General features: G+C 31.6%; 1 protein-coding gene across 4 annotated transcripts in view; it reads right to left on the bottom strand.

The window, feature by feature from the left end:
• Positions 1-312: 312 nt before the first annotated feature.
• LOC126905800 (uncharacterized) overlaps positions 313-23,094 on the bottom strand; it is a 58,888-nt gene continuing 36,106 nt past the window's right edge. For 2 of the 4 annotated variants that reach the window (XM_050685866.1, XM_050685871.1), the window contains one exon: positions 313-3,060. In XM_050685866.1, coding sequence (XP_050541823.1) covers positions 1,727-3,060 — 1,334 coding nt within the window. In that variant the 3' untranslated portion in view covers positions 313-1,726. Of the gene's footprint in view, positions 3,061-21,560; positions 21,786-21,860; positions 21,994-23,094 lie in introns of those variants that run through there. The other 2 variants (XM_050685864.1, XM_050685868.1) reach the window with 2 other exon arrangements.

The raw sequence follows: 23,094 nt of genomic DNA, 5'->3' as shown, positions 1-23,094 counted from the left end.
CCGTAAACAGTACTCTAGATGTCATAATTTTAACATGATTACTCTTTAAAGTGCCTAAGATTTTAATGATCAACATCTTAAAGGAGCCAATATTTATTTAGTTTTTTTACTTATCATATCAATTAAATTGTTTATTAACTACGTTATTGAATATCATGAGAATATTTTATCGTCTGATTATCATTTTATACCAACAACGTAATATAATAACAATAACAATATGATAGATAACATCAAAAGAAAAATCAAAACAATAATTTTTCATTTATAATAACAACATTACTCATTTTTTTAAAAAAAAAAAAATACAAAATAATAAGTAAATCAATAATATATAAAACACGCACAGGTTTAATGTAAGATATTATAATATACTGTAATAAAAACATAAAACGTCTATTTGGTACATAAATATCATAGTCTCTAACACATCAGTTAACAAAAATACACGTAAATATATTCTCAATTTTTTGTTTATTTAACTTAATACAACATATAACATACGACATTAGAACATAAATTATTTATCAATTAATTTCCTGATTCTTTTGGATCGATAACACTAAAAACGCAACAAGGAAGTCCTATTGTTAAATAATAAATAACTTTTTTTTACAATCCAAACACGATGTGCAATACACGTAAAGTTATATTATTATAATAACAAAATATTTATTATAGGCCATTGACATAGTATTTTTAAGGTAATGTTTAATTAGAAACCCATTTTTATTATTATTTTTAATTTTCAGATAGAATTCATAGGAACGTTAGACTAATTTTCAAACGCCTGAGATGTTAACATATTTTACTGTGTACATAAGACGCACACAAAAAATGAGTTCAAACTTTTCCCACAAACACTACTAAGAGTAACATGTACAAAATACAATTATATTGCGTTTTGTTTTAATTTAATTTTTGTAAACAGCATACATTTATACATAAAAATAATATTCTGTGAATTATCTATTAAAATTAGCTAGCACCTATTTTTATAATATTAGTTACCCAGTCGAGTTAAATGGAGAAATTGTCAAAATTTGTTAATAATATTATTATTAGAAATTGAAAAAATCATTAATATTATTTAACACAAACCATCTAATTGCAATGAATAGGCCAAAGTTGGTTCTAAATCTATTAAGTGATCCTAATGTTTGATTTACTATAATATTAGATATTATATAATACTAATCTCTAATAATACAATTGCTTGACTAGGTCGATAAATGTTATTTACACATATTTAATATGTACATTGTACATATAACAAGAATAATAGTTTGTATGCATATAATAATTACTTTTGCGATAAAAAGTTGACAGTAAGCCATAAAAACATACTAATTAGTAAAATATAAAAATAATGGTTGAGAAGTTAAAATATACAATATGTACTCAGTAAAAAAACTGATGAATTTGTGAATTTGATTTAAATAGTAGTTACTATTTTAAACAAAAATCTAATTTGTTCGGTTGTTAAGTGATGTTCACATTGAACATATTTAGAGTTGATATTTAGAAGAGCAAGAGTTCAAAATAATAATTTTGCTTTTCTTCTGCCGTTTTCTGCATCCACATTCGTCGATCAATACAACCAACTAACACTGTGATGTTGTCGAAGAGATATGGTACAATAATGATTTAGTGTTTATAATTATAATAGTATCGGTGGCGTAGATATATTTGAAATAGATCCGTGAATATGGTTTTATTGACGATATTATAAGCTAATACAATGTGTCTTTCTAGTGGTAAGGGTTCGATTAGTGACTATACGTTTATGGGACCCATCTTTTTGTTTATCCTCATGACTCGAGCAAGATGGCGGAGCTTCCACGTACCCACTTTCATCGCTATCTTCTTCGGATAACGAATCCAAGTCTACCGTTCTTTTCTTTATGCTAGACACGTCTGATCCGCCACTAGATATGCTCTGCAAGCTGGGTGTAGACTCATCGTCTGGATACCCACAGTCTTTATCCTCTCCACAACAGTCCTCTTCTTCTTCCTCCTCGTCACAATAGTCTTGGCAACCTTCGAACATCATTTTTCTGTTCTTAACCAAGTTGTGGTACAATCTGAGCGTTTCAGAATCTGCACTATGCCGCTTGGATCGCACATCATACTGACCACCACTAATACCTTCAAATAGTTTCTTTCTATCCCGAACCAAACTGTTGTACTTATAGCACATGTCATCTGGACCTTGCGGACAGTCAACTATCACCTCGTTATACTTAGGTAAGTTGCTACAAACCAACAAGTTTTCCGGGTTACTCACAATGTCTCTGTATAGAGGTAACTCGGGTTCGCAACAGTCATTAATTGCGGTGGGTACAGGTAACGGCTCGGGAGCCACAGTGGTTTTCTCATCAATTGGATCTTCTTCGACCAATTGGGTGACAGCGAGTCTACTTTCGATATCCGTCATAGCTGACTCTTTAAGGCCATGTAAACCACCCAACCGATTCCTGAGGGTACCGGTCCGCAAACGATTTTCTGCTCGACATCTTCTGAATGGCATGTCTGCAGATTCTTCGTCCTCTTCAAGACTTTCTTCAATTGCCATCAATCTAGGAGCTGACTTGGACCGTTCTAAAGGAGGCCTGTAGTTGTGTGATCCCGTCGATAACAATATTTTACGCCGTGGTAATGATGGATTCTCATACACACTATTAGCCAAAGACAGACGGGCATTTTGTCGACTGATCTTGTCTCTTTTGAACTCGTTCAACGCTTGCGCTAATCTGCTCTGCAACTGGCTGGCTATCTGTTTAGCTACAGATTCTTTTGAACACACTACAGCATGGCACCTAAGTTCTTGTTTGAGTTTGCGACCTTCGTGTCGGTATACCCAACAGAATATTCGCGGAAATTGTGGTGATGCCAGACAATATGTGATACGATGACTCCAATATTCAGTCAAACCATGTTCCTTAGTGAACGCTTTTAGACCTGACTGTGTAATGGTCAACTTCATGTGCACATCCGGTTTCTGATTACACGTATAATTTTTCCACAGACTACATAAAGGTTTTTCTACACAAGTTTCACCTGTAACACCATAAAAAAAAAATACGTTAATAATGACTGATACTTTGTAATCAATTTTGAAATGAATTCGAGACTTTTCAAAAAAAAAAAAGTAAGGAACCTTTACATATTATTATTATTGAATAGTTTATTTGATTTTTTATTGTTTTTGCTAATGATATTTTTATTTTACAAGTTCACAATATTGTGGCGTTCATCAAAATTATTCGTATCACGAATCGCGGATATAATGAACAGTGCATAGTATTCACAAAGCGCGTTTGATTTGGCAACACAATATTATTATTGTCTTATACTCGGTGCGCGCTACTTTGTGTTAGTTTTAGATTAACGCCCCGTACATTTGAGAATACTGTACGCAAATCACGCGCTTCCCTGTGTTAGCAATTCGTGTAAAAGACCCTATAAGAATAGAAAAAAATTGTTTTAATACGATTTTTTTCAGTATAGCGCCGTTTCTGTCACCTGCCCTGTTCAGGCGTGGCTGATACATTTTTAACTCCGTATGGTAATTACATGAATCATTATTCGCAATATGATATTGGCGATATCGCACCTAACCTTTCTAATTATAACCTAGACAATAACAGCCGCGATCCTCCTACTGAACCGAACCAGAAAATATCATCAACGGTCAAATATTTTTCAGTATCTACGTGTAATAATAACACATATATTATACATTTCAGAGCAATGAAAGCACGAAATATTCTATAATTATCGTGAAAGGCCCAGTCTTAGGCCAAATCCATTGACTCCGAATACTCCTACGTGGACGAAGACTTTAGCCGAATTCCAACGTGACTTCTAAGTATCACGATTTTAATACCATTATATTTGCTTCAGCTAAGGTTACACCGTGGCAGTTCGTTACAACTAAACCCATATTGCTTTATTGATATATACTTCAATTTTTATTATAACATGACTAAATATTAACGATGCGGACAATGCAACGATTTCACAGAAAACGGTCGGCTAGTTTCAAGGATTTGGCCTAGGAAATTCACAACTAGAGTCGAGTACATAGCTCACGATGATAATAATAACAAAAGTACAGTTCAATCGTGCGGGTATTATTATAAACCGTCATCATATGATTATAATTCACAATAAAAACGACCCGCCCGCGCTTGTGCCCTCAAATAAATGGGTGTATATATTTTGTGTTACTTTACACCTCTACGATTAAAAAACACTTTTTTTTTTTTTAATCGCAATGTTAAATCGTCATAAGTAAATAAAGAACAGTTATAACCTTTGGTTAGAACATTATAACATGTTATTCTCAAAGACCAAACAACAACATAGAACTACTTTAACCGTTAGTGTAAAACGTTCCATCTTCATATATACGCCGCAGCACGCGGGTTATAAAATCATAAAAATATATTACGCCACTCCTCAAAAAACACTTTGTCGCTTTAAGCTTATTGTCGTCGTCATGCAACCCTAGTAGACGAATAAGTTTTAGTTACATGAAATTCCACGAAACGTCAAGCGCGATGTCCAGTTATTAACCGTCAACATAAATAAATAATACATTAATAATACGCATAAATTAGAAGACGGAATTTTAGCGGCTCGGAAACCTTTTAATCGTTTAAACAAGAAAAAAACAGCTATAGGAATTTCAAAAAACACGGCACGATAAAAAAAAGTGGTTTACAAACGAAATCAAAAATTATTCTGGTCAACACCACATTTACGATGTACATATTCTCGCGGTGCTGCATTTCTCAATAGGCTCGTACACAATGCCCGTGCACATGTATTCATAGCCGTGCGAAAATCAATCGGAATGCGATGTGAAAGTAACTGTGAGTTCGGTAGTGCCGAAGTCGCTCAAGGAAAACTGAGTTTTCGACGTATAAAAATTCAACCATTACAGAGTAGGTTCAGATGTTAAAAATGAGAGGTTAAGAAAAGACCGTCCGCTCCCGAAGATTGTACGTATGAACCGTTAGAGACAATGTGTAATTACGGCACTTTAGAACGTTAGCCGCTGTCTCCGCGGCTCAATTAGTTCCGGGCCGGACACTGAATATGGTCTGACAGTTTGGATGATTTCCAACAGTGTATAGATACTACAATAACGCATCGGAATGTCTTGCGTGGTCTCGAGTCCCTGGCCGTCACGTAGGTGTTATGTAACGCAGTACACAAAACACACCACTACTCTTTTTTTAAAAAATTCCAGAAGTAATCAAAAAGCTCAGCGATTAAAATTCGTGACGGACGTTATCACAGTGGCACTGGTAAACAGAGTCAAATGAAATCTATAAACGCGTTTGTATTAGAGTATTATTGCGTCACGAGATAATGTTGTGTGATGTTGACGTGGTTGCCGTCCAATAGAGATGCACGTCGATAATAATAATAATAACAACGACGACGACGACGGCGGCGTCAACAACAATGAATAATGAGAGCTGAAATGAACTAAAATATAAAACACAATATAATAAATCGAGTCGCTCGGGGTTAGGTACGTCAGCTAATGAGAAATTGTGTGAGAGCCAAAGAGAATGGGCGCCTTCCTCCGGGTGATAGCACGTATACTACTAGCAACCGTGTGACCAAGTGGGTCATCGCAGCAAAGGAAGAGAAACACCATTGGTCGGATGCTGTTCCAGGTCAACACCGTAAGTATTTACTATTATCGTCCGAAAATATGATATTTTGCTTTCAATGGACTTGTTTTGCGGACAAATTGTCAGACTGTTGAGCGGATACAATGAATGATGGGCTGTACTGCAATTACACTATACTTATATTAGATTCTTCTGCGATAAAGCCGGAATGTACTCAAGACCGATTAATAAACACCGCAAAACACATGGCGGCGTTGGATTGGGAACGTTCGAATATAGATGTTGTATTTGAGTCAACGATATGAAAATTATTATTATTGTGACAGTCATCTTGGTCGTTGATGTAAATGATGACCTCTTTCGTTTAACCCGCACGAGCATTCTGCCGCAAACGTACACACCCGTTTTTCGGGTTGTTCTGCTACGTGATAGTCGTCAACACAGCAATTAATTATTATTTTAGCACACCACTACATCCATTGCATAATCCAATCGACGCTTGCCGTTTTTCTGAGGAATCCAATATTGTACTGCGCATTTAAATCTCAGAAAAACACCCGGAACCCAAGAGGTGTATATATCATATGTACCATCATTCCGGAACCGGTTCGTGACGGCAGCATGAATTTACATAGAATAATGAATTCAAAACACGAAAGTAGAGCCGACCGATTAATTAGCTCGCGGCATCAGAGTAATCGACTACGGACTGATAAAAAATTAAATCGGAAAAATATAATGAATTTCAAAACTGAATAAATACAACTCGATGGTAAACGATATGCGTCTTTTTCCTTGACGGGTTAATTGTTTTGAGGACTGACGTTGGAAACTTTTAAACAATTTTTTCGAGGATAACACAAAAGATTATATAAGCGTCTCATTAATTCGGATTAATTTATTTTTGGCAGTCTTGCAGTCGTATCGCCTAACGAAGAGTAAGCGCCGTGGACACGATGCTCGCGAAAATCTACGTGAATTACATGTACACCGCGTAATAAAATAAATACTCTACAAGACTACAATAACTTCCAAATTTTTTATATTTTCCACATTCGTTTTCGTTTGTTTTTGTACGGAGGAGTCTAAGCGAAATTGTCAGAATAAACAAAATAGCCTACCAGAAAAATGATAGTCATTAGCTACCAAATAGAGTAATTTAATACGAAAATTTGGTTTCGGGCAATAGGCACATCGCCATTTTTACCATTTATGTTATTATTGCAATCACGAAATCCTAGAGGGTATGCCAGTTCCTCGTTAAAAATATTACCTAAATAAAATACGAATGTTAACGAATACTAATACGCTTAATCGTATTTACCAAAATCAACGTACACAGTAAATAATTTACATGGCCATTATATAAATTAAAAAAGTATATAATTACAGATTAAAAGCAAATTGTACGCAATGATTCAGTTTGTTTCCAACTTATAGAAATTATTTTTAATTGATATAATTTGACGGCTATACTTAATTACGAATGACTAATTTAAACACTATCGGTGAAAATTATACCGTACTTTGTAAGTACTGTTGTTAGGGAATGTTTACGAATAAAAACATATGTGCATGTTTATTTATATGTACTACCACCTGACATGGTATTTGTTTACTTATCATTAGTCGTTACATGTTCACTCAGAATTTTTGTTTCGAAATATATACAGGACCCCTTACGTTGGTGTAAAATAATTTAGACATTTTTATGTAAAACCGTAATTACACGGAAATAATAACAAGTTAGGCACATCATATAGTGTCATTACAGTATAGTATTATATTATACCGCTCAACTGTGTTATAAAATGATAAGTCGTATGTTGATAAACGAGGAAACACGGTACAACGGTTTTCCGGTTTAACGTTTTTCTTTCTCTTTTATTTTATTTTTTTTACGGTGTTGACTCTTCGGCGTACTTAAAAAATAATTCCTACTACATTTCACCGTTTTGAAATATTTTACGTGAAAAAAAAAATACTAAATTCATTGGTTCACCACTTTTACTATGATTAATAATTTGCTAATGAATAGATATTTTCCGCGGAGGTCTAAATTCCATTTAAATAGCGATTAAAACTGCTAAATCGATGTTATAGGATTAAATAAAGGATTACGTGAAATCATGACCAATAATATAATCGTAATATCTGAAAATATTGTACGCAGCACAAGATTAAGATAAAATCCCCAATATGATTAAAAATAAAAAAATGTAATTCGACTTGAAATACCGAGGTCACTTAATAGTGTAATATTTCAATATAATATATGTCCGCGTGTATAATACAAAACGCTAATATGATATTCTACTAATTGAATGGCTATAATTTCTTAGGAAAAAATTGAAAATTTTACACTACTCTTCGACAGTCAATGGTATTNAAAAAATTGAAAATTTTACACTACTCTTGGACAGTCAATGGTATTTTTTTTTATTTTACTACGTCGGCATACATAAAAATTCTATATGATCTTCCCTGTTGATCGGTTTAACCGGTTTTGCGCGACATTCTATACTATTCCATATAGAGAATTAAACTGCCCCCGTCCGGCAGCGCATGTGCACATTAGCTTATATTATACTGGACGTCCTTGTGCTCGCCGCTGCAAACGAGACGCCTCGCGTTTGTACACACTTTCGCACGTCATTAGACATACTTGAATTATAAAACAACAAAAAATTCGAACAAAAAAATGCGGTATTGACCACACGGTTTCCACAAAGATACCGCGGACCAAGTCCAAAGGAATTACGGTCCAACACGGCATAATTGTAGCACGTACCACATACAGTAGTGTGTAATGGAAGCGTTTACGGTACACATATGCAATTGTGCTTGTGTAAACGGTCGGATCGTTCGGTTCCGTGCGGACGGATATGTAGGACGGTGTTGGTCCGTTCATTGTATGCAGTCGTTAGTCGGCCGTAATTAATATTTCGACCGTTAAACTGAGCACACAATAATATTATGCGCCTACTTTTAACGGCCATTCGGATCATATGAAATGTACTCGTGTTGAACCGCCTGCACATGTTCAGTGACGACCTGTACTCACTACCCTCGGCGGAGCAGTCCATTTCACAATCTTAAACACGGGGTTCATTAGAATATTAATTATCATCCATGCGCACAGCAAACGTGATACGGGTTTTCCTAAATTAACTACACAACGAGGATCATCAAACGTAATTGATTCAGAGTAAAAATACACGCTCGAGCGATTATTTTTCACGAGACCTCCTACGTCGTCGTGGATCTCAACTATCTTACTCAAAACACTTGGAATTTTACCTACCATAAACTTCTTCCTGGCCACTAGATCTCAATCAACTACATTTTTGAGTTGAAAAATGTATTACACGCAATTTAAACACATGCCGCGGGCTTTATGTAAACTACTAACCATCTTCCACGACGATACACTTGGCAAAATTATAAAATTCCAATTTCACACGATCAAAAAATTACTATACGTTTAAATACCATGGAACAACTTAGTTTTATAAAATCGGAGAATAAAAAAAAGATCATTTAGCAGATCTTATTGAAAGTTTACCATAATGAGTTTATTTGACGCGTTTTCCTTATAAAAGTAATCGGATGATTAATTTTACAAACAATACCGATAAATGTCATATAATAAATAATTCAGAGTCAATTTGTTCTAAAATCCACTATACTTAGAGCACAACATTATTTATGTAAATAAGAAAACTAAAAAAAATTGAACGGATGTTCATTCACGGCGATCAAAAAATCCCACGGTCGACCTGAATAAAATTAATAATTTCAATTTTATTCAAAATATACATCTGTAGTGTTTGAATATAATACTTTTTCATAAAACTATTTCAAAGATAGCTAAATATTTCACTATGAGTTTAAAATTAATTAATTAACATATTTAATTAATTTAGAATAGTCTGTATGTTCTAAATATCACACTATATACGCATGGATGTAATTGAAAAGTAACATTTACCCGTGAGATCAAGCCCGCACATTGAAATGATAACATCTAATTACCGGCTTATTGCAGAGATAAGTATAGTCTTTCACAGTTGGCAAACGTCGGGCAGATATTAAAACGTGCTGATGCCAATTATAAACCAATTGGCGAACGGTTATTGCGATTGACGGCTAAAATATATTTAACTTTCAAACACAACTTATCGTTATTGACCAATATTTCACCATAGAATATATTTTCGGGCGAAATATAATCACGAAGAAAAAAAGCAATATATTGTGCATGTACGATGACCAACGACATCATAAAATTATCATACCCGACCCGCAAAATTTAAAATACAGCAAGTTGATTAGTGTATAAGTTTTTAGACGACATGAACAAATATTGTACAAAGTAGCAGTACAAATCTAATAAATCGTAAAAAGTTACACGTCATGCACAAGTTTACCATTATTATTCCATCAAGCTAATATACAGGAATGTATTGATCAAAGTTGCAAACGGATGTGATTCACCATTTTAATTAATTATAATTGCCGTACCACGCGCACTGTGGCTCCAGCTCGGTACACATTATGATTATTACAAGTAAACACGTACAGTAGGTCGTTAATAAAATGCATTTGTCCCAATGTAAGTACTAAACAGCCAACGAAAAAAAACAGTCGCCTATTAAGACTTCAATAATAAAACTACTGTATCTTACTCACGACTGGAACGTCTGTATCAAGCACACGCGTGTCAACCTAAATTCCACAGCAAAAAGTTAATGAATTTTTAATGAACTGTGTAAAAATATATTTGATTACGAAAGCTCTCGGAGGAATAGCTTTAAAATGTTTGTATTCTCATCACTGTTTAAAATTGCGTGGAATTATAAATTAATTAACATTAATGCTTTATGCCGCCGTTGTTTGCGATTTGTGTGAAGTAAATATAAAACCGGTCCTGTCTAATATTTGGAGGTAAACATTGCGATTGTAATTAGTTGTATCGTAATCGTTTTAGGTGAACAGGTATGCAAATTTATTCCAAACGTCATTTCGTGCTGTCAGTTTCTTTGCTTTTTTATTAAAACAACGGACATTTATGGTACATCGTTACTTATACTATACAAAGACTTAAATTAATTGTTCTTAATGATTATTCTTATAAGTACCAAGACTAACTCGTGTAGTGCTTTTTTTATTTCGACCGCCGATCGTTAAAACAATATAAGGAAAATAGTTTTAATAAAACGTAAAAAGAATCCGTGTTGTAGAGAACTAACCACCTGACAAGTAATTGAGGTCTGAAATCTACTCACGAGATAGTAAGTAATGGAAGAACTTTTATCTAACAAGTATAATTAGGATGTTGGAGCATAGCGACTAATAATTGACCCACAGAACAACATTCGATGGCGATGTTAAACCACATTTAAATAAACCGCATAATATATAAATGAATTATCGTCTAGCCGAAAGATTGTATATACAGTTGAGTGAGGTGAGCATCGATATACCTAAGGAAAATACTTTTTATAAAACGCATAGGTAAAATGGTAACAAATTTATAGCTGTCGCGATCACTGCCAGCGTATCCAATTGAGAGAAAGGCCGGCATGAGTTGTATAACAAACAGAAAAAATAGTGGATCCGGTGTCAACGTGACACAAGGTCCTTGAGTCTGCCTTACGTACCCGAATTGAACTACTTATGAGTGCGCCTCAACCTTTTGAACCAAGTAGTCCTTCGTTGTAATAAACAAGCGACGAGGATTCCAGAAACTAATTTTTTTATTAAACTATTGAATGGAAAATTCGGTTCATTGATTAAAAACATTTAATAGCGTACCGATCGATTAATGAAATGAACATACTGTGTTTTATTATAATAAGTACTTATAAGTTACACAAAATTATCGTTCGTATATCAATTGTTATACATAACGTACTTATTCGACGTGTACGACAACCGACGCGTACTTGAAAGTTATAAGGGCCGGCGAATAAAAGTAATATTATGTAGTGTTGTACTCAACAGATAAAACGAGTAATTTACATTTAACAAACGCGTTCTATTATGTCAACCTTGTAATTGTTTTTTTTTTCGATATAATTCTGGTTTTGCATAAAAAGATTACTACGATTATTTACTCAACTTAAGCTAATAAAATATTTAAATCGAGCGTGAATCTTATAGTAAACGAAAAATGACGCCATCAAACACGAATAATTCACATGCTAATCATTTTACAAGATACTAAGCGAACATACACGCAAAAGTTAACATGTTTAAATTTTTAACAAATTCACACTGGTTGTTTAACAGGAAATAACTCAATATATACACTTCACGAAATTTAAATGTGATTAACTCTATGATTTTATGTTGAAAATAGAAGAAAGCATAACTTTTAAGATGGTCAACAACCGCAGTTTGTGGTCATAGTATCATGAGTTGTATTTACTTAAATAATATGAGTAATAATATCTTAGTACAATGATATTGTCCGTCGACAAAAATGAACAAATTACCAAATAAAATTGCTTATTTATTCTCGACCGTCGTGACCGTTTAATATTAAGTTACATAAGAAAGTATTTTATAGATGAGTCATACTGCGACAATAACGAAATTCCTCGGAACGTAAAATTAATTTAAAATCGAGTGGTACAGTACTGAATAATTTGATTTTAATATCAATGTTTATACACAAATTTGTCTTCGTAAATAGCGTGCAAATATTATACAGAAAATAATTGCTGTTAAAATAAAATAGATTTTGGATGTCACATAATTTTAATACGACTGTTGATATTTTTATGAATACATGATAATCATTTTTTTTTTTATTATAAGATATCGTTTCGATGGCATACTCAAGTAATAATTTTTGGAATTAAAGCATTTCTTTAAAAGCTTAGTGTAATCTGTAGAGGGTTATCTTTCGAGAGTAGAAATGATATCATTACAATATGATATTTTCAGAGTATAAATTTACACTAATATGAAAGATAAAAATAAAAAAACACATTTTATTGCGAGCTAATAATACCGTTACTACCGGTCTTTATCAAGGTAATTTAGAATAACATATATATGTCAAGCAAAATGTAGCACTTTGCAAAAATTACGAATACATTGTTACTTCAATTAAATGATCATGGAACTATTCATCACTGAGATACAGACCGCGATAAATTACTATTCTCTAACCGCAATCGATAATTATTACTAATTAGAAACAAGTAGTAGTTCTCATGTCACAATCTCCACAGCTAATATTTAAAATAAACCGCAAAATAAACATTAAGATTAAACTCGTTTTCTATTAACAAAAAATGATCGTGTTTTATAAGTTTAATTAAACTCATAGTAAGTTATTAGGTTGTTGGTGCTTGTAGATTGTTCATGGAAATTAATATCTATAAACAATCTACAGCCCAAATAAGCCGAAACATAATCTATTTCATACAAATATGAAATGCCAGCGATATCGAATTAGTCAGAAACTGAATTAAAGTACAATTTTCACCGAAAGAATGTGTTTTCTCATTTTAATCATATAAATTTATTTGTAGTATTCTTCAATCAATTACAAATTTGTACAAAAACAAGTTAAATTTTAAGAATATGAAGAGAAAATTGTATTTATATACAGGCTATTTAAGGAAATATTTGTTCATAGTATTTATTAATTAAATTCTGAAATATTATACGATTAATTGGAATGTTTTTTAATAAACGACGGGGCTAAAGACCCATCAGATCTGCATGTATCTCCTGGCAAACTAATTAATTTCTAAAGATTTATGTTTTTTATGAAAGATACTTTTAAAAAGACTAGTATAATTTTAATTTTCTAAATATCAGAATATTAATATTATGCATATCAGAAAATTTTTTTACGTGCTTATACGTGTTATATTGCCAACAAGTATTTAAACACATTTAAAATAATATATAAGAGGAGGAATTATAATAAGTACACATTATTCTGCGAACAAGGCAAAGAGACTTAAAAAATTCAGATTAAGAAAAATTCGATTTGCTCAAGACTTCTCCCAAAGTTATCTCCCACATAGTTTTGTTAATGATTCGTTTAAAAGACAATGGATTAATACGAAACAACGTCAGAAAAGATTAAGTGTAGGCAATTTTTTTTTTTTTTTTTTTTTATTTCTTCGCGGTCATGTTATGATTATTTTTTATGCATACTTATGTAACATAATATTGACAATGACCACAATATTCACTACCGAGAGAAAAAAAAATTGCAATTCATTTGAAGTATTTGGTCATACATTGACTATTAGCTATCGTTTATGCGAAATAGCTATTAGACACATTATAATGGATACTACGTAGTTTTCTGCTGTTCCGAGTTATGTTGATGACGGGTATGAATTCAAGTAATGGATGACAAACGATTCGTACCTCTCTTAATATCACTACCCTCCTTTTTTTTATATGTTGTTTTCCGCCGTAGACTTATTACTATTGTTATTATTATGAGGTTTCATTATTTGGTATTTTTCTTGAACCAATGTGCCATAGAGTGCATTCTTTGAAACAGGAGGCACGTCATGTCTATAATACTTCCACAACACAATGTTTTATTGTATTGTTTTTGTTATTTAATGTAGGCGACGTTATAGAAAGAAAAACCTATGTGGTATGTGTATGCGTATAAAAATCAAAAACAGGAAAGGCGATCTGGCTTGGAAAAAAACATCAACAACAATGAAGAGCCCCCAGGATTGATAACAAAAGCTATGCCGGCGGTGGTAGCAAAACAGTTCAGACCCGAGTTACAATATTATTAATCAACATGCGTATTGTTGTGAAGACCCGTCTTCCGACGCTGCCATGATAAACACGGTACATCAGCAGCATCCATCAGACCAGCAACAAGCTTATAAAGAATACATAAAAATAGAGCATGATTGGAGAAACACACAACGATGGGCCACTGTGTGTGACTCCATTATCGGTCGGCTATTCGACTGACCTTCGACAACTTAGTTTCCAGATAACAGAGATAGCGTTCCATACAAGTTGTCGCCGTCGGGTCAATTTATGTATAACGTTCATTGGCGGTCGGTAGCAGAGAGTATTATATACAAAAGCGATAGTCGCAGTGAGAATCAAAGACTATTTCGAAATATATTATAGGCATTTCAAAATTAACGGACGTAATTATACGACGAGTTGCGCAATAAAAAGTAATAGAAACTATCAAAACAATAAAGGCGTGAAAGGGAACATATAATGTCAACTTTAACGCGATTTTTACACAATGCAATGGCGTTTCCTATGATAAAAATTAGGTTGAACAAAAAATTAGGAAATGTTATAAATTAAAACAATGTTGACTGCGCTCTAGGTAAATAAAAACTACTTTTCGTAACAAATACAAATAACAAGCACGCGCAATGGTAACATTATAACAATATTTTATATATTATTAAGGATACGAATTCTGAAGAAATAGCAATTGTAGTGAAGAACACGATGCTCATTTCGGTGATGTTGATAAAACGGTTTTCTGCGGTTTATTCGATCAGTTCTTTAATACTTGAGAATATTATTATCAGCTCGTACCGCAATAATTATTTAGTAATAACGTTTTAGAGTTCACGCTCGAGTTCTTAAAAACAACAAAAAAAACATTTTATAATAATAATAATAATAACAGTAAATAAGTGACTATATTTGCACAGTTTATTGAACAATTTCTTTCAATGTATATTTGATATATTATTTTTGAAACGTAAAAAAACAATCAATAATCAAGTCAAAGACTAGACGTACCAAAATTATCGTCTAATATACGCGTAACCCAACCATTTTTGGAGTTCAATCGGAAAAATGTTCACATCCTATTTACATAAAAAGAAAACAAGAAAAAAGAACACTCACGTCTTTGGCAATAAACAGAAGTTTCCATGATCAGTACCATCTCTACTGTAACGTTTAAAATGTTTCTTGTGAGATTTACCCGACGAGATACGCTTCATTGATGACGGTGTAAATAATTATGATAATGTTAAAAGTACGACTGACTGTTATTACAAAACAGTTGACTNACTGACTGTCATTACAAAACAGTTGACTTTTTATTTCTATAATTCACACGAAGGAACACCGGGCAAATGTATAATCAAACATTATTCAATCATTCAAATTATCGAATTCGGTTAATTGACTTTGATACCTCAAATAACAAGTTGTTACGAAAACACAATTTATTATTTTAGGTCATCAACACTTATATAAATACACTGGACCGGTCCGATACTATGTACTAATTTATCACGGCACTAATTGTAAAGAAAAACACTAGCAATACTGTGTATTAAGCTTCATTCATGTAAATTGCATGTTGACTTCAAGTTCATATGAGATTTCTTTACGTTGACTGCTCGACTAGTGAAATATAAACAATCAACAAATTGTATAAAATACCTACAGACAATTGTCGCGTAATTGTTGTTTTTTCTTTCGGAATAAACAACACCGGACTATAAAAAACAATAGCGCCAAAGCCCGCACGACATAGATCTTTTGAACTAAAATTTAATAATTACTGTGAATGAATGCGTCATGATAAAGTTTGAAATAGTATAATAGGAACCCATCAGTTAATTGTTCGTTTTCGTGATACTACCGTCTTTCTCTCAAAGGTCAAACTGCTGTCCTCTGCATATTACATTGCACTGTAAATCGATGTCGTCTTTATGGAGTGAAATATAAGCGCAACTGCTAAACAATATGTGACAATAGGAAGAGAGATGAGAAAAGTGAAAGACACGTTAGAAAAGATAATGTCAAACAAGTCCAGACATCATTTCACCGAGGTCGTGTTGATAATTGAACACCGTAAATATAATGATCGAATCACGTCGGACGATAAAAATGTCACCCGCCACAGCCAAACGTATTAATTACTATATTATCCTTCGAGTGACACCACAACACAAAACGCAAACATGTGCCGATCTCATGTCACCGGCGTGTACACTTTACTTCTACTTGCCCCATAAGGTCCCTAAGCATAATGACTTTCAATCAGCGCGGAAGCAAAATCACAGCACGACATAATAAACTCAAAGCATATTAAAATTCAATCGCTACAGCATACCAACAGATATTTTTCTTTTTCGATCCATACAATGTACTACCATTCAAAACACAACTAAATTAACTATTGTGCTCAAAAGCTTTAATTTCTATAAACTATTGCTACTTCATGATAGCTTATGTTCAGTAATCTTCATAAAGAATTTTCGCCTATAATACGAGGCATATGCCAAACGTCTAAATTAAGTTATAACTTCAGAACTTTACATAAAAATAATTCATTCAAACTGAATAGCATAAAAATACGACTTTAAGCAAATTTTATTGTCAAGATGACATAAATGAGAAAAATTACAATTTCAAGCATATTATTTAACATGCGCGTGACAGCAGCTTTTAATACATTTTAAAAACGATAAAAAAATTGTGAGAAACAATAGATATTTTTTAATGAACGTGTGAATTTTGTCCTTGTGGTGCTCGTGCAAAACACGGTTTAGCAGCAAATAAAACATTAAAGAGCAAACATGTAATTTTACAGTAAAAAAATCTATGAGAACGTCGCATAAAATAAATTATATGATTTAAACAAAAGATTTAATACTCGAAATTTACATAATTTAAAAAAAAAAATGTCTAAATTTTCAAATACATGTACGAGGAGTTTTGAATGCATACACAATGTAAGAAAAATATTTGATAAATAGTAATAAAAATATAACATTTGGGTATAAATTTTCGATTCTGTATGTCAAACTTACACTATTTGTGTGTAAACGTGTATATTAAAAATATATTGACGCATGGGATTTTCAGAAAAATTTCTTACAATAGATAAAGCAAGGAATATTATTTATTCTTAATAAAATATTTTAATTTTAATTAACATAATTACATGCAAACCAATTCTAGATTTTAATTATATTTTTTAATGTAACGAGGTTTGTTTTTGTTATCACATACCTTCGTTTTTAAATGGACTTTAAATGCGAGTACAGATAAAATTGTATTAACCCCCGAACACCTATGATATATAGTATTACATTTTTAGTTATTATTTATAATTATAATAATAGTATTTCATATATATTTTTTATCATTATTATTATTATACATATATTTTTACAAGGATGGAGTTGTTACGGAAAAATATAAATACCTATAGTAAAAAAGTTATTTTAATTGATTTTGAAATTTTCATTGGAGTATGATGATGATTCATTGTATTATATACATGTGCACGTTTAGCGTGCATGAGATATGATTATAAAGAGAAATTTGTTTTATCAACATATTTATTGATCAACATGAGTTTGGGTTTTATTATTTACTAGTGAATAATACAATAACAAGCGAAAAATTATAAGTAAATATTAATCATCAATTTCGTTGAAAATTTATATAAATAACATACTGTATTCAAATCGTTTACTATTGCTAATAAATGATTATTATAATTGCGACGCAAAGACGATGTAACAATAATTTTGATGTAATATATTAATGCTTATGCGTGTAATTCCATAACATAATTTAAAGTAGTATGCAAAAAAGAATTGAAAAAATATTCTCTGAAGAAATTACGCCAGTTCTATTATCAATAATAAGACGGGCCAACTAGTCTGTAAATCGCCAATTATTTACAAGTAGCAACTAAATTGGGCAACATAAAACATCTTATAGAATTTGAAAACATAGCTAACGAATGAACAAATTTTTAACATATTTTTTACAATAAGATTATGTTTTAAATACAAATAGACAGCAATCCATCAAATCAGATCACAAATTGTTTAAGGGAAAAAATGACCTTAACGGTTAATTAGTTTTTAGAAAAAATATGTACGTATATAAAGTTACTCTTCTAATGAAATATAAGTACACCAAGAATCATATATTATACACGTAGTAAATTCATGAGAGTGTACTATTTTTTATTTTAATATCGAAAAGCCCAAAAAGTAATGTACTGTATTGTCAATTTTATGCAACAAAAAANTGTATTGTCAATTTTATACAACAAAAAATATTGACTAATTTAGAGTGGGAAAAAATAATTGAACCCAACCTTACATATTTACAAATGATTTGTTTTAACAATAACTCGATAATTAATATAAACAAAATACTAGATGAAATGTAATTTATTATATTCATTTAAGTTAATACCAATGAATTATTAATAATTCATATATTTTGGTTAGTTTATAAAAAATTTAAAAAAAAAATTTATTTTTTATTTTTTTAGTGAATGTAATAAACTTTGAATGCAAATAATGTATACAAACTAATGCATATCAAATTTTGTGTACATCTACACACCATCAATAACAAAATGATCATATAGTAACACAACAACAGTATGAAAACCGTAGAGAAGAAGGTATTCTAATTGACACAGGTATGCTTAATAATTTTCGGACGGCTAAAAAACATTGTTGGGAGTACGCGCTTTTAATACGGAACAAATTAGTGGGTTACAAGAAAATTCTACTCTCCTGTATACAATAGCACATCGAGTGTGACCAGGTGTAAATGAAATGAATAAGGTAAAACATTAGACAAAAAAAGTACACTCAACAGAGGTCTGCTGAAGATTTGTTGTTGATTTGACACGGTAACATGACATTGCGACGCAATACTCCGATAAAAAAATCAATGACATCAATTACAGTTTTTACTTCAAAAGCGCTTTAAAAATCTCAATATGATATTGACAAGTTGAAAAGTTTAATTTTCAAATGCACATAATATTACCATAATATGTGAATGCACCGACCGGATATGCGATAGTACATTATCATTAATCTGTATAACAAATAACGTTGCATAATTATCCCTGATAAGCCATAACAATAAAACCGTTTTTAAAAACTTGTCGAAGGAAAAATAATCAAGGGATTCATAATAACATCGACTAAGCAAAAAAAATAACAATGGGTTATTACGGAAATGTGCCCAAGAAATGAACCCAAGACCAGCCAGTTAGAGGTTGAATATTTTTTTCAATTCGCTAATTATTTTTTGCATATTTGCAAAACTTATTCTAACTAACAAACATTGTACTACCTTATTATGGCCAATGGCTTATTTTTCCACATAATCACTTTTTTTTCTTGGAGCTTTAATGAAACACATTCTAAGCTAGATAATTTGCAAAACGCAATACTCGTTAGGTTTTTCATAATTTCAAAACAATAGGTATTTACAACAATATAGTCAACATTTATGCTTGAAATTTGAATGTCAATTCAACAACTACTAATAATTACAATATTTTATGCACATTAGTTAAAGTATCGGTTTCGCAATTATTTAATACTTCTTTAAAGATGGATTTGAAAATTATTACATGTAAAACAACTTTTTAAAATTCGGTAATATATTCGGCACGTGTAGTCAATAACACGTACCTACTAGTTTATATTATGCTCGTAATTATAAGACGTGTCATAATGACATTACGCCGTAATAAATTATTGAATCTGTTAAAACTTTACTACCGCTAATTTGATTTTGTTTCATTAGCACGGAGCAAAAGTTATACGCTAATAAACAATTATAGTTAAATATAAATTGCTCATAGCCGAAAAAATTTCCCTGTGTTATAATAAACTATAAATAAGATAAAAATAATAATACAGAAACCAGACATGGGCAGTAAATGTATACAAATTAGTGTTTACCTGTCAGTATGCAGGTTAAACGGCTATATTAATTTATAAATTATTTATCTCATGAACTTTGCCATTAATTGAGCGGATAGCACTTTTTAGACGCCCGAAACATGATGAAATCTTATTGCACGGTAAATCATGTAATACACTAAAAATTATTCTACACCTAAGACGCATAAAAAAATAACTATTAATTACATTCAATAGATGAATATGCATACGACTAAAGTTGTGTACACATACGAATTATCTTCAACGTATTTATTTTTTAGAGTTGATCATACAACTAGCAATTCATGTTAGTTGAACACAAATCCATACCGTTAACGGTTATCCTGTCTAGTATCACACGTATGATCATGTATTACATAAAATATAATTATCGTTATTTCATACTGCTAGATCCAACTGTTAATATTAAGCTTAGTATACTTTCGGACTGGATAACACAGATTTCTACTTTCTGCACGTACACATATTACGTTATCCTCACACGTGTTCATGTTACCCCATAAACAATTCATAAGATGTACTATTTTGTCTACAAAATCTTGTCTCGAATAACCATGTTGCTTAGGGATTCAAATGATTATCTAATATCTCAAATAGAAACAATGCAGAATTACCCTAAATCTCTGTAATTTAACCAGAGCCCGTCTATGCAACCCTAATGTTTGATCAAGCAAACCTGCGAACTCATAGTTTTTGAAGCATTACACGGTATTCGACTTAGGTAAACAATGACAGCGACTTCTGTAACAAGTATCGGTATACTAAGCCCACGCGTTAACGTATTTACATGTACATCAAACCCACGAACAATTTTTTACAGTAACTTTTTACATATTCTATGTAATATACTATGTGCGAACGCCTCGGGTTTTGTGTACATAGATATAGACGATTAATAAAATGAAAACAATTTGTTAGGTAGTACTTATAAGTTAACGAACTACAACTTTGTAATACTAGTGTAACTAATATAATAAGATGAACATTGCAATGTTCTTCAAAACCTCAACACGTGGGACGACTTTAATACTGTGTAATAAAAAGTACTATTATGCGAAGACGCCCATTTGAGGAAAGAGTATTATTGCGGTAAAAATCGCGCGGGTTAACTTTACCGAACATTAACTAGATTAATTTAGAAATAGCTCAGTAATCATTTAAAATTTACCTTTAGCGATTCCGGTGAGAACATTGCCCAGGTAGACAACCTTGTAGCAAGGGTCGTATTCTGTGATAGTTACAGATCGCCTTCGCCATATCTTACCCAAGCCAAAGGATCCCAAACTGATGCTCTTCTTGAACGGCTTTGCTTTGCCATCCGTAATAATTTCCGGGTGTTGACTGTCGTGTTTCATCATGAAACCAGCATCAGACACACCCCGATATTTAATATCTGAAAAAAAAAAATAAAAAATAATTAGCACAAAAGTCAAAAAGATTTCCTGAACTTAACAAAAAAACACAATACCTAAACGCATAATAAAAATAGAAATATACGTAAAAAATAATCACATCAAACTCAACTTTGCCGATGTTCGTTTTTATAAGTCTAACTTGATAGTGAACGTATAACGGTAGCACGAGGAATGAAACAATATAATATAAATTGAAATGAACTGCTCACTCGCTCGCTGCTGATAACAATATTAAATATCATCACCATTGAAATCATAATACAGATGTTCGGGTTTCATTTTATCATTATTATGATTATAATATCATACTTAATTACCGCGTGTAATTTTATAAATAATGTATACTGTTTCATCAGATCAAGTACTGTTTCAATCGCCGTAAACCACGCCCACTATATCGTTTACATGCTCACAATTTAGAAGTTTGAATTTATATGTAAATTTTATTGGCTCAAATTAGCATTAAATCACAACAGATTAGGATTCATGTCGACCCATCCATTTGTCGTATATTACTAAATATACATGTTAAAAAATATATATTGTCTGCACAAATACTCTAATAAACTTTTGTTACATAACAAAATTAATAATTAAGCTCAAAATTGCATAGACATGGAAATAATTAAAAATGCTTACTTGTCATTGTGCTTCTACAAATGTCTCACAATAAGTAATATATTTATGAGTATAATAAGTAAATTTAAAAACAAGTTTAACCATTTTTAAAGAAAATATACCATGCCAATGTTTATTTTTCTATAATTTTTAAAAGCAGTGCTAAAAATGATAGGAATAAAAACTTAACATTTACTTTTACAGCAATGATTCGTCAAAAATTAAAATTAAATTGTAATTTCAATTTATTGTGACCAAGAAACACAAACGAAGGTTAATATATATTGGAAACAAATAATAATATAATACATAATACGTCTGCAGTGGATTAATTATTCAATTAGTAATTTTTAAGATAATCATAGAAAATAGTCAATTAAATCACATAAGAAATAAACTAATAATAGTTGAAACTATTATAACTCTATATATGCATAATAATAACTATTACTGTTTATCTATACATAAATTAATTAAATAAATTTTATCGAAGACTACACCAATTAATGAAAATATAACAAACAGAAATTGTCTACTATGTATGAAATTCTAGAATAGGGGATTCATTTTTTTCCATTTAATTAATTTAATTTTCTATTACTTAGCAAAAAAGGAATTTCAAAAATCATTATTGTTATATTTTATTTATGAAATGCAAAAAAAAAAACC

Source organism: Daktulosphaira vitifoliae, unplaced genomic scaffold (assembly GCF_025091365.1).
Source record: "Daktulosphaira vitifoliae isolate Bord-2020 unplaced genomic scaffold, ASM2509136v1 Scaffold_4, whole genome shotgun sequence".
Classification (NCBI taxonomy): Eukaryota; Metazoa; Arthropoda; class Insecta; order Hemiptera; family Phylloxeridae; genus Daktulosphaira; species Daktulosphaira vitifoliae.
The sequence above is the reverse complement of the archived record's forward strand: the minus strand, read 5'-3'. Positions and strand labels throughout refer to the sequence as shown.